The 11,856-nt window shown below is 43.9% G+C and overlaps 1 protein-coding gene across 2 annotated transcripts in view; it reads right to left on the minus strand.

Annotated features, from left to right (window-relative positions):
• Window positions 1-9,594: 9,594 nt before the first annotated feature.
• POLA2 (DNA polymerase alpha 2, accessory subunit) overlaps window positions 9,595-11,856 on the minus strand; it is a 17,262-nt gene continuing 15,000 nt past the window's right edge. For both annotated transcript variants that reach the window (XM_042438972.1, XM_042438970.1), the window contains 3 exons: window positions 11,418-11,477; window positions 10,402-10,528; window positions 9,595-10,024 (listed from right to left, as the gene is read on the minus strand). In XM_042438972.1, coding sequence (XP_042294906.1) covers window positions 9,878-10,024; window positions 10,402-10,528; window positions 11,418-11,477 — 334 coding nt within the window. In that variant the 3' untranslated portion in view covers window positions 9,595-9,877. The remainder of the gene's footprint in view (window positions 10,025-10,401; window positions 10,529-11,417; window positions 11,478-11,856) is intronic.

Genomic DNA, 11,856 nt, shown 5'->3' on the forward strand with positions numbered 1-11,856 from the left:
TTGGAAGAGACCCCAAGGGCCATCCAGTCCAACCCTCTTCTGCCATGCAGGGATACATAGAATCCTAGAGCAGGAAGGGACCCCAAGGGCCATCCAGTTCAATCCCATTGTGCCATGCAGGAATACATAGAATCATAAAGCTGGAAGTGACCCCAAGGGCCATGCAAAATTAATAAGTTTAAACAAAGAGGGCCTGGGGGCTGCAACTGAATCAGCAATTTACTTTTCTGTTCCACTATAAGATATTCCCATCATGGTCACTTTGGCTGGTTTGTTGCCATTTGGATATGGTTTTTTGAGCTAGTCTGACTGGTCAGTCTGACTCAAGGGGGTTTCAGATTAGTTTCTTGGAGCAACAACTGCACTTTTGGGGAAGGAAAGTGTTGAAACAGGGTGAGAAACGGATTCGACGCTCCTTGCGACATAAGAAGAAAAGCAAGCATAGGGAAGTTAATGGAAGGGCAGGAGGGTTGGCAGGGATTCCACCACTCTGTGGCTTGGGCTTGCTTGCCAACATTTTCTGCCCTCTCCATCATCTACTCAAGGCTTTGCAAATGCCCAGCTTTCCTTGTAGTACCAAATTTCACTTTAGACCCCTGAGCAAAATAATCTCCACCTTTTTGTTTTTTTGCAAGGCATTTGATTTGTTGGGAGGAAAAGATGCTTGCCCAGAAAGATGCCGGGTGATTTTGTGGGTTTTTCGAGCTTATGTGGCCATGTTCTAGAAGAGTTGATTCCTGACGTTTCGCCAGCATCTGTGGCTTTGGCATCTTCAGAGAATGCTGGCATGGAAGGGAGTTGTGTGTGTGTGTGTGTATCCCACTCTCTTCCATGCCAGCGTTCTCTGAAGATGCCACCCACCGACGCTGGCAAAACGTCAGGAATAAACTCTTCTAGAACATGGCCACATATTCCAAAAAACCCACAAAAAAACTATGGATGCCGGCCATGAAAGCCTTCGACTTCACAGATGCAGGGGAACCCTGGCATGCCAAGAAGACGCCATGGCAATGAACGAACGCCGCCGGATCCATTCGTTAATCGCCGGCTTAAAACGCGTGGCATTTTAATCACGCCTTTCTCTCACCCTTTCCTCTTTTCCTCCCATGGGAACCTGCGCTTAACACTTTCTTAATCCGATCCGCGCCTCCGATTAAGAAGGCAGAAAAGCAGCTGACAAAGTACGGCTGGGCCTTGTAATGCCATCCTTCCTCCCTGCTGCAATTGTTGGGGGAAACGTGTGGGAAATGTGCAAATATTCAGGGGGACCAAATCCTACCCTCCGACTGTCCCGATTTAGTAGGGGCAATCCAAATTATAGGATTTACTCATCCAATTTACCCTGCCGTGAGCAAACATGAACAGGGTTGAAGCCTCAGTCTGTTAAACCAGGAGTAGGAATTGTGTAGGAATCCAGGTGTGTTGGGCTGCATTAATAGTGTTGTTGTTGTTGTCGTTGCATGCCTTCAAGTCATTTCCGACTGACAGCAACCCAAAGGCGAATCTGTCATGGAGTTTTCTTGGCAAGATTTGTTGAAATCAAATTGGTGTCACCTATAAATAACAAGCCAGTGTTGTTGTTGTTGTATGCCTTCAAGTCATTTCCAACTTACGGCAACCCAAAGGCGAATCTGTCATGGGGTTTTCTTGGCAAGGTTTGTTCAAACCAAATTTGGTGTCAGGTATAAACAACAAGCCAGTGTTGTAGTTGTTGTGCGCCTCCAAGTCATTTTAAAGTGCATTTGAAGCATCCCTCAAAGCAAAAACGGCAAGTGATTGCATGAAAGATTATCACACACAGTTGCACAAATAAAGCCGTATCAGAAATGTATTGAGGCTGAAATCCCCAAAGTAAAAAAATGTGCTTGTTTGTGACCACTTTAATGGCGACGTTGCGTGAAATTGTTTTGTGTAACGACACGATTTCCCCAGGATATTAATGGGATCAGTTCCCAATCGGCTTCGTGGGATAAACTCGATAGGGTTTTCTTGACAAGGTTTGTTCGGAGGGAGTTTGCCATTGCCATCTTCTGAGGCTGGGAAAGTGTGACTTGCTCAAGTTGTGTGCCATCAAACCCTTTCCAAACCTATGGCAGCCCTATCCTGGGGTTTTCTTGGCCAGTTTCTTCAGAAGGGTTTGCCATTGCCACCTTCTGAGGCTGAGAGAGTGTGACTTGCCCAAGGATACCCATTGAGTTTCATGGCTGAGCTGGGAATTGAACCCTGGTCTCCAGAGTTGTTGTCCAACACTCACACCATTGCACTACTCACTACTGATGTTAGGAAAGCCTGGGAGTTGCCAACTCCTGCCACGTCTTAAACTGCAATCCCGGATACGTGGAAATATTATTTACCATCTGCACCCAGTATCCTAGGGAGTGATAATTCATCCTATAATTGAATTTTATCTACACAACAACCCTGAGAAGGTGGCCTAGCTCCCCAACATGGCGACTTGCCTCCAAAGGGCCACCCAATGTGTGATACACAAGATTTAAATAAGTATTTCTTGCTTTAAAAAGGAAAAAAGAAATCCCCTTGGCTCTGCAGCATTCACGCTTAAGCTGGTAATAACACAGTACCCAAATTAGTTTAGTGTTAGTTTAGAGATATTTTAATCATGTAATGTTGGCGTTTTAGATTGTGTGCCGCTCGGCAGGTTTTTATTTTTATTTCCCCCCCTTATTTTATTTGACCCTTACTCTGTAAAGCGCTGTGCAAACATTACAGCGCTCTATAAATAAAGATTCATAATACAGTATACACACACACACACACACACACACACACACACTCTTGTCCCTCCATATGCGCTAGGGTTAGGGGCACAAGACCCCGTGATTGTGGAAAAACCACAAATAACAAAAACACCATGTTTTTACTTGAGAGGACGCCTTTCTAGGAATCTCTAAGTCCTCCAGGGAAACTCTGTGGTCAATCAACGTCTGACAGACACTGACCATAGAGTTGCGCTGAAGGAGCTACAAAGGCCTAGTAGAGTATTCTCTCTAGGAACCTCTAGGTCTTTCAGTGCCACCTTTAGTTAACGTTGACCATAGAGTTGCACAAAGGAGCTACAAAGGCCTAGTGGAGTGTCCTCTCTAGGAATCTCTAGCTCTTTCAGTGTATCTTTTAGTTAAAGGTTAACCATAGAGTTGCACTGGAGGAGATACAAAGGCCTAGTAGAGTGTCCTCTCTAGGAGTCTCTAGCTCTTTCAGTGTATCTTTTAGTTAAAAGTTGACCATAGAGTTGCACTGGAGGACCTAGAGATTTCCAGAGAGAACATATCAAATCTGTGAATAATCAAATCCGCAAATAATCGAGGGCCAACTGTCGATTGCATGGGTATCATGCAGGCATTCTTGGCATGAAATGGCACCCTTGTTTTTCCTATTAGCCAAAGACGAACCCTATGGGAAAGTCGGGTTTTAATGCTGCCTCTGATGTAACCGCATCTGACGCAACAAAACCTCTCTTTCCCTTTGACTCGATCCAACCAGGGAGGAAATCATAACCGAAAAGAGAAAATCCATATATGGCCTGCATTTTCCTTTGACTGAGCAGCCAACCAAGCCTATAATTTTTAATAACCCTTCAAGGTGGAATTCTTTCAATTTGGGGGAAGGTGAACGTCGCTGGCAAAGCACTCCATTTCAAGGCAAATTTTTAACAAAACAAAACAACAAGAAGTCCTACTTTGGAGGCAGAGGAATGCGATGCGGAGTCCTCCTTGCAACACAAGTCAGATGCAAGACACTCCCTGCAGCAGATTTTCTTTTTTTTATCAGATCTGTTTTGGATGGAGTGAAAAGGACAGAGATAAATAGAAAGGGAAGGGTTGAGTCAGTGGAAGAAGACGGCAAGGACAAGTTACTCGGCTGGAGAAACAAAACTCATCTTGATATGCACGGAGCAGCAAAGGGGATATATTTGCTCCATGCAGGTGGTCATTTCTGGCACATGGCTGCAAGGGATCCCTGTAATGCTTTGGGCATGATGGCACCCTTGTTTTTCCATGGGAATCAACATGTCGCCATATATACCCAACTATACGTCGACCTCATGTATAAGTTGAGGGCAGGTTTTGGGGCCAAAATGATGGATTTTGCTATGACCCATGGATAAGTCGAGGGTAAAACTTAGGGGTATATAGCAAAGGATCTAAAAGATGAAGCAAAGGGAAACAATGCTAAAGGACTTACAAAAGTCCAGCAGACATAACTCTTTGCGCTTACTCTTAAGTCTGGATGGATGAGAGAATAGAGAGGGTCAGTGCTTCTAGGGCAGATTATACTCTTGCTTTTCACCAGGACATGGTTCCTTCTGTTAAATAAGAGTTAAGATACAGTGCTTACATTGACCTCTGGATAAGTCGACTCAGGTTTTTGGGGTTTGACCTAAATTTCTAGACTTATTCATAAGAATACGTATATACTTGACTATAAGTCGACCTCATAAATAAGTTGAGGGCAAGTTTTGGGGCCAAAATTATGGATCTCGATATGACCCATGGATAAGTCGAAGGTAAAACTTAGGCACACAGAAAACAGTTCCAAAGAGCTTACAAAATTCCAGCAGACCTAACTATTAGTGCAAATACTAAAGGTAGGATGGATGAGAGAGTACAAGGGAGTCAGTGCTTCCAGGGCAGATTAAACTCTTGCCTTTCACCGTGTGTGTGTGTGTGTGTGTGTGTGTGTTAAAACGCAGTACTTACATTGACCTGTGGATAAATCAACTCAGGTTACTTGGGTCAATTTTTAAACCTGAACTTCTAGATGTATACATGAATATATACAGTAAACAGAGAGAAGATGGCCAAAGTCAGGATTGTCCATGCCAACGTATTTCCGATTTCTATGCATGGTTGTGAAAAGTGGATAGTAAAGAAAGTTGATAAGAAGAAAATCAGATCATTTGAAATGTGGCGATGGCTGGAGGAGAGTTGTGCAGATATCATGGGCTGCCAAAAGAGAAATAAATAGAACCAGCATGGTATAGTGGTTTGCGCATCGGACTACGACTCCAGAGATCAGGGTTCGATTCCCCGCTCGGTTATGGAAAACCACTCGGCCGAGTCGCACACTCTCAGCTCCATAAAGTCAGAAAGGACTTGAAGGCACACAACCTCAATGAAGAGCATATCAAGTCTGAACTCTCCCTACAAGCCAAGATGACTCAATTGAGACTATCGTATCATGAGAAGACATGACTCACTAGAAAAGACAATGATGCTCCGTAAAGTAGGTGATAGGAAAAGAGGAAGACCACATTGCAGATGGATAGACTCCACCAAGGAGGACACGGCCCTGAGTTTGCAAGACCTGAGCAGGGCTATTGATAACAGGGTAACTCTCTCGTTCATAAGGTCGCCATATGTTAAAAGTCAACTTGACGGTGGTTACCCACAATGACATGGTGGACATGCTTTCACGATGGATCCCTGCACTAGCGTGGCTTGGAATAAATGGACCTTGGGATCCTTTCCAATGGTATGAATCTCAAACCACTAGAGAAGAAGAGTCTGTGCACATCTGTAATACAAGAATCAGAAGAAGGAAAATGAGCATGACATTGCTTCAAGAAACCATCTTCCTACACTGACTCTTTGGCCAATGCAAAGATCATGCGTGGGTCTTTATTCTTAACTATCTCTTTATTCATTACATTAAAGAAACGTGATCCATTTTTGTTCTCTGGCTGATGTTCAGAGGTTGCATTTTTCCCATCGGCAGGGTGACCAAATATCCTCCTTTTCCAGGACATGTTCTACATTTCAGACCCTTTGAGACGCACAATGCAAATGTACAAAAGGTTCCCCCCCCTTCATTTCAGCGCAACAGAAAAACGGAAGGAATAATTCAAACGCAGATTCAATCCAAGATTAGTAGCTAGTAAAGGACAAGTTTAAGCCTTTGTTGTCCTCCAAGTTCAATAAGTAGATGGAGAAGCATTGTGCTCTCTCCAAACGGAGGACATTTTGGACTTTGGAAAAATGATAACAAGGCATTTTGAATGAAAGTCCGTCTGAAAAATACAACTATAAAATATCTGTTTGCCAATTAGAAATGCATTTTTAGCTGAAATCTAAAACAATACCTTGCCTTAACAACAGAGAAGTTGCCTCCGATTTCTCTAGCAAGACACAGAAAGATCATTTTTAAAGGAAGGGAATGACAACGCCCAAACTTTGGCAGCCAATATTGGGAAAAATATTTCCTTCCCATTTTATTTTTTGCTTAGCCGCAGCTGCGACAGGGAATTTTATCCTGGGTTTTGCACTCAGCGTATAGCCTTCGGTCAAGACTGACCTTCGGCCTAGGCCAAATAGATTAGTCCTGGACTTGTGACGCTTCTGACATTGCCTAAGGATCATGGCATTTATGACCAAGGAACAACCCCTGCGGATAAGGCGCGGAGGAAAGCATTTGCAAATGTGACCAGATTGCACCCCCATAATACTCAAACACACACATCCAGAGAAGACGTGCGATCTCTCAAATGCGCCGAGCCGTCTCCGGAAAATGTATTTCGGAGGGATCGCAAAGCTTCATTTCTTTCATGGGAAGCTTTGTTGAGGCTTGCAAGCGAGAGGCCCTAGGATCCTCCTTGGAAAGGAGCTCACTCATTAATTGTACATCTCCGTCTTCCTCTTTTGTTCTGTTTTTGTTTCGCTGCCCATTTTGATGATATGTTTTTTGGAACGTCTCGTGTTTTTAATTACATTTTGCTGCTCTGTTGGACAAAGGGCGGCTTTTAAAAAACATTTTAATGAACGCTTATTGAAAGAGGACAAGCCGCGGTTGCGCAGCGTCATGCAAAGGGTGCACCTTTGTTTTAAGTGAACTTTCTTTAAGGGAAGTAAAGCGCAGAATTAAATCCACAGAAGCGGATGCTGCCAACATCTTCCTTCCAGTTTAGTCCCAAAGGTGCTAAAAGATCGCTTGACAAAAGGCATCCCAGAAACATTTTGCTTTTATAAATCCAGCATGTTTTGCAAACTTGGAAAGAAATGCATGGAAAACCATCTTGGCTTAAAAGAGAAAGATGACTTCCAAGGAAAGGAATTCAGGGCAGCCATTTTATATATATATATATATATATATATATTCCTTGATTTTAAACATCTTTGCTTGATGAAGAAGCCAGTGACGCTTTGAAACCTTGCAACATGTATTTTGTGCATTTTGGTTGACTAAATTAAGGTATCACTATTTTATTGTCTTTGGATATTATTGCACTTTGCTATATGGTCAACATATAGGGATATGCTTCAACGAGTGCCATCTCCCACCGAAACCCGCACCTTTCAGCATATCCTCCTTATCAAGCCCTTCATTTTGCATTGCCTTTTATTCTTATGTGTTGTTAGCGTGTGCATTCAAGTTGCTTTGAATCCCAATTTGGCCATAGAAACCCATTGAGTGACACACTCTCTCAGCCTCAAGGGATGGCAAAGGAAAACCACACTTGAAGAAACATACCAAAGAAAACCCCATGATAGGTGGCCATAAGTCGGAAACAACTTGAAACAACGACAACAAGAGGACGCACCGGACACAGAAACCGTGCACCATTTGAACCAGGCATCCCCCGCCATGAAGCCTTAGTCTCAGAATTTTCCTTTCCCCTCTGTATGTACAGGACTATATAAAAAAGAGTTCCTCTGAGCATGCACAGAAAGAGTGCTGTTCCCCAAAGAATGAGCCTAAAGCAGCCTTCGCCAATCTGAAATTCGGAGAGAGGGCTATTTCCATGTGCACCTTTCTAGACCGATCTTTCGCATCCCAGAAACCTTTCGCTTCTATAAATCCAGCATGTTTTGCAAATTCAGAAACGCATGGAAAGCCCTCTTGGCTTAAAAGAGAAAGATGACTTCTAGGGAAAGGAATTCAGGGCAGTCAGTTCAAGGAAAAGGAAGGAAAGAAGGAAGGAAGGAGAAGAAAAGGTGGGGTAGTGTAGTGGTTTGAATGTTGGACTACAACCCTGGAGACCAGAGTTCGAATCCCCACTAAACCATGAAACCAACTTGGCCAAGTCACACTCTCTCAGTCTCAGAAGATGGCAAGGACAACCTCCCTCTCAACAAATCCTGCCAAGAAAACCCCATGATAGGGTCACTATAAGTCAGAAACAACTTGAAGGCACCCGACAACAACAACAACAACGGACTTTAAGTAGCCTGAGCATCACAAAACCCACGATCCTGACGGCAATTAAAACTGCTAGAACTGGTTTGTTGATACAGATCTGCAGAGCTCTCTGCATTTTAGGACTCTCCTTGGAGATGTAGGTATGGGACCTGCCACAACACACACCTTTCCCCTCTGCACCGCTGAATAGTAAAGGTGTTGTTCGACCTTAAGGTGTGACACAAATAACAAGGACCCAGAACAACCACCACGTTCTTGTCTTTCTGCAGCAATGGATTCTTTATCCACAGGTTATTCCCCAGCTTGAAAATATTTTTAATATATTAGAAGGAGACAAGGATGACATGGAAAGCTAAAATGCTCATAAATATATTAAATTGATGAGCGGAGGACGTGGTGACAGAGGAAACAACAAACGCCGAAGGAAAATTTTTAGCCGGCTGACGCTGGAGACACACCTGCTGATGGATGCCCTGATAGAGCGAGGAATCCCATGCAACCGGATGCTTGCGATTTCCTTCAGGGCACCATCTGTCCCACGTATGCCATTACTCTAACAACAGATACAACCACGTTAATTAAATTAAAATACACCTGGGTGTAGGTGAGCGATTCTCCCCTGGCTTTTGAAAGCCGAGCAAAGTAGCTGGAGAGCAAGGAAATGGTTTGGGGAGATGTTATTGTGTGCCTTCAAATGGTTTCCGACTTACGGCGACTCTATCCTGGGGTTTTATTGGCAGGATTTGTTCCAAGGAGGTTTGCCATGACCTTCCCCTGAGGCTGAGAGAGTGTGACTTCTCGCACAAGGTCACCCAATGGGTTTCCACGGCCGAACCATTAATCAAACCCTAGTCTCCAGAACTATGGTCCAATGCTCCTTGGCTGGGGAGTGCTGCTGATGCTTGCAGTCCAACCATATCTGGAGGGCTAACATGGTTAAATTATATATATAAATTTTTATAAAATCAGGCTAGAAAATTGTTCCTTGCCACAAGGACAATGTCTTGGGGACAGGCTAGATTTGAATTATAGAGTTGGAAGAGACCCCTAAGGGCCATCCAGTCCAACCCCATTCTGCCATGCAGGAACTCTCAGTCAAAGCATCTCCAACGGATGGCCATCCAGCCTCTGTTTAAAGACCGCCAAAGAAGGGGACTTCACCACTTTCCAAGGGAATGTGTCAAATAGCATTTACTGTCAGGAGGTTCCTGCTAATGTTTAAGTGGAATCTCTTTTCCTGGAGCTTGCACCCATCGTTCAAGGGTCCTAGTCTCTGGAACTGCAGAGAACAAGCCCCTATTAGATGTTGTGGCTTTGAGTTTCAGAAAAAATCACAACATCTGCTAAGCCAAGGTGTTCAGACACTGCGAAGGCAATAAACTTGGAAGCAAAGGGGGAGAAGTGTTCCTGATCAGAAGAATAAACTAATGACACAAGAGATCAATGAGTGAAAAATGCTTTGTTTAACATTGCCAAAGTCTATGCATCAACATTCAGTTTCTTTGCTCGCCAACCAGATTGTGGAAATTGCAGCAGACCATAAGTGGATTGTTACCATCCGTCCTGGACGTATGGCATCTGTGGCTGCTAAGGCACCGGGTGCACATCCAAGCATTGGCAGACCTAAATCCTGGAGGAGAAACCCCCTTTAACTCTTCCCACTTCATCTCTGAGATGCATTTTGCTCAAACTCCTGCAAACCCTCAATGGGCAGAGATGAGGGTTAGATCCTCACAACCTGAGCCGAGACGCATGGGTTTTGGCATTCCTCCCTGGAAGCCTTTCTTTGGAGCCACAAGCGTCCATATGTGCCTCCGACGTGGCCTTTGGTTAGACGTCCAGGATTGACGCAGACACAATGGAGGATGTCCTAAGGAAGCAGAAAACCAAGGGAAACGACAATGAGAATAACCTTTACATTGAAAGAGACCCTTACCAAAAGGTTGCTTAGGATGCATCTGCACTGCAGAAAGAATCCAGTTTGGCACCACTTTAACTGCCAAGGCTCATTGCTGTGCAATTCTGCAGCTTTCTGAGACATTGAGCCCTCTCTGTTGGAAAGCTCTGGTGACACAACCGACCACGATTCCCTCGGTTCCACAGCACTGAGCCATGGCAGTTAAAGTGGTGTCAAATTGGATTATTTCTGCAGTGCAGATGCAGCCAGAGTCAGGAGGGAACCTTTTGTTAAAGACCCACGGCATCCCTCCATCCTCTTCCCCAAAACCGAGCCTTGTTTTGTCCCACCTTAATGAAATACTTCAGATCCGACGGAGTAACCAATACGTCGGGCATGACGGGCAAAGATGCGTACGGGTAGAAATGCTCGTAATCGATGTTCATCTCTTCGGCCGGAGGGTAGAGCGGGTAGTAACTGCTCCAAACAGCAGGGGATGGAAGAGAAGATTGCATTACGCCCAGATTCAAAGACCCTCTTTCCTTCACATCCATAGACACACACACAGCACCTGCTGCTGCCTTTCTTCCTGTTGGGTACCAACCGGATGCCAAACTTTGCATTGCAACGCCATTGCTAATTCCAGCTATTGCCCTCCTGGGAGGCCGGCAATCTTTGCATTCAATGCATTCAATGCCAAAAAAGGCACCATGTTCCAACAGGCATTTGTTGCACGTTCCCATCACAGGGTATGTGTGTATGTGTGTGAAAGAAAGAAAGAAAGAAAGAAAGTAAAGCGCTGGGGATTCTGCCAACTATAATGCCCTCTGGCCTACTGATATTTCCAAAGGATACAGTAGGGAGGAGGAGAGCAACGAATGCCACCTTGAGCTCCCTGGTGGAAGGCTAAGATAGAAATATGTGTCTTGTATGCTTTCAAGTTGTTTCCGATGCATAGTAAACCTATCACAGGGTTTTGAAACCCCGCATGGTGTAGTGGTTTGAGTGTTTGGCTACGACACTGGAAATTATTAAGGTTCGATTCCCTGCTTGGCCACGAAACCCATGGGTGACACTCTCTCAGCTTCAAGGGAAGACAGTCCTTGGAACAAGAAAACCCCAGGATAGGTTCACTTTTGGGGTTGCCGTACATCGGGAAGGACTCAAAGGCACACACGGCGACAACAAAACCACTAATGCATAATAAATATCCATGCAATATTCCATCCTCACATGCGTTGTCAACCGTCCCAAGACATATTGCCATCTATAATAAACCCCCATTCAATACAGAAAAGCCATATGGATCTGAGCAGCGGGGGGGAAATAAATGCTTTTTCATGCTTATTGTGACTGAAAAGCTTACCTCCGCTGGGTCAGGATGTGCTTGAGAATGCGCGAAAAGCGATCCAAGACACTGGAAGAACTGGGCAGAGAAACAGACGAATAAGTTGAAATATTAGGAGTAGTTGAGAAAAGGAAACAAAACCCCAAAGGTCCCAAACACACTGTAGAAATAATCCAGTTTGAGACTGCTTTAACTCATTTTTAGACTTCCCTAGCAGCTAAAGTGGTCTCAGACTGGATTATTTTTGCAGTGTGTTTGGTACCCGAGATACAGATGTTAACCTTAATGACTTGACTTTTGATGATGATAATAATAATAATAATAATAATAATTATTATTATTTATGCATTCTATTGTAACCTGCCTTGATCCTTCTGGAAAGGCATAATATAAATAACATATATTATTATTATTATTATTATTATTATTATTATTATTATTATTATTATTATTATTA

This window comes from Sceloporus undulatus, chromosome 9 (assembly GCF_019175285.1).
Source record: "Sceloporus undulatus isolate JIND9_A2432 ecotype Alabama chromosome 9, SceUnd_v1.1, whole genome shotgun sequence".
Lineage (NCBI taxonomy): Eukaryota > Metazoa > Chordata > Lepidosauria > Squamata > Phrynosomatidae > Sceloporus > Sceloporus undulatus.